Here is a 1,707-nt window from a genome sequence, read left to right as displayed (position 1 = left end):
GACTTGGTTTAGGATATGGGCATCAGGATTTTTAAAAGCCCTCAGCTGAGTCTAATGCACAAGGTTTGAGATTTACTAAGCTAGAATAATTCCCTGAATAACTCCTGCACCTCTCTGGCCCCGCTTCTCCCCAGGGATACAAGGGGCCAAGAGCCTCAAGGTAAACCTTGGGAGCCACACCTAAGACCAGAACTTTGGTGGAGGGCTCCAGGGACTAGGCTCATCCGGTCTCAGCCAAACTACTGAGATCTGAGTCCACAGCCAGGTGGGCAAGAGCGGGGGCCCCATAATAGGTGAGAAGACAGGTTCTCTGTGGGGCAGCAGGAAGTTGGTCTAGGGGATTATGGACCAGCTAGGGACCTGTGCCCAGGCCAGCCCTGCCTTGCTGGAAGGTCCCCTCTTTGTAGTCCGAGTATAGCAGTTTCGTTGTAACACTGATGAATGGCCTAGAAACTTACTCTCATTTGTATCCGTTAGCCTACGGTGAAATTGGTTTCACCATACATCATTTTGCTTAAAGTCACAGAACCTATCAACAACGTTAAGTGAGGACTCACTGTATATGTCTCTCCCCCAACTTGAGGGAAGTGGTCTGGCTGGACTACTTAGCTCTCCTCCTGCACACACCTCCCACCTTAAGCACCTCCCCCAACTTGAGGCTGCCCCCAGGGGCCCTGTGAGTCTTTAAGAACTTCAACAGAGGTGGTCCTATTGTCCTTGACTCACTACTTTTAGTTCAAGGCTTTAAACTATTAATCCCAACTGAGAGGCCAAAATTCTGTATTCTTGGGGCGATTACTTCTGGGCTTTGAGGTGTCAAAGTTGACCTCTTTCATACAAGTTTCTAGGGCCCCCAGCAAGTGCCAGGCCACCTTCAGGGTTATCCTCACATCCCCCATGGGCCACATCACTCTTGGATGATCTCCAGAGGTTTAAGTCCACAGGAATCAGAATGGGGGTCTGAGCCAAAGTTCACTGCCTCTCCGGACTAACTTCAGCAACTAGATCCAAGAGCTTCCTCCAACTCACCCCATACTGATCCCCAGCTTCAAGCCTCAGCTGCTCCACCATTCTACCCCACAAGTAAAAGGCAGCTGCCCTAGACCCCCTCACACCGGCTCTGCATCCACACTCCCCACCACTGGCCATCTCCCATGTCCTCCCAACAAAGCCAGGACCACCAAGGAGACCTAAGCCTCACCTGCACGGTGTTGCCACATTCGTGTAGCCCGACCTCAAATGTGACCACATCATCTGTGTCCATAGAGGCCAGGGGCTCACAGCCCTCAGGGCCCAGGGTGAGGTCTGTAGGCCTGATGAGTTTCCCAGTGCCAAAAAGGTCTTTGCTGACAGTGACCACAAGCTGGGCCTCCAGACACTCCACCACTAGGGGTGGCTTAGAGGGAAGGAAGCGGTGGGCCCCACCCTGCCAGAGGGGCTGGGGGTAGCACAGTTCTGTTCCTCCCCAGAGCAGAAGGCAGATGAAAAGCCCATAGCGCAGCACCATGATGCCTGCAAATACTCCCACTGGTAACTGCTGGGCAGCCACCACCCGCTGTCTTATACCCTGGATGATGGCCATTCACACCTGGGCTCCCACCTGCTTCTCTTCCCCAACAATTTAGTTGGCAAGGCCCTTACTGCTCAAAGTGCCCACCCTCTGCTACAGCATGGGCATCACCTGGAGCTTGTTAGAAATGATGCAGG

At 53.1% G+C, this 1,707-nt stretch overlaps 1 protein-coding gene across 1 annotated transcript in view; it reads right to left on the bottom strand.

Annotated features, from left to right (window-relative positions):
* The window catches only part of ZP3 (zona pellucida glycoprotein 3), a 7,781-nt gene extending 6,274 nt beyond the window's left edge, over positions 1–1,507 (bottom strand). The window contains exon 1 of the mRNA XM_011371553.1: positions 1,202–1,507. Coding sequence (XP_011369855.1) covers positions 1,202–1,507 — 306 coding nt within the window. The remainder of the gene's footprint in view (positions 1–1,201) is intronic.
* Positions 1,508–1,707: the final 200 nt, after the last annotated feature.

Source organism: Pteropus vampyrus, unplaced genomic scaffold (genome assembly GCF_000151845.1).
Source record: "Pteropus vampyrus isolate Shadow unplaced genomic scaffold, Pvam_2.0 Scaffold193, whole genome shotgun sequence".
Lineage (NCBI taxonomy): Eukaryota > Metazoa > Chordata > Mammalia > Chiroptera > Pteropodidae > Pteropus > Pteropus vampyrus.
The sequence above is the reverse complement of the archived record's forward strand: the minus strand, read 5'-3'. Positions and strand labels throughout refer to the sequence as shown.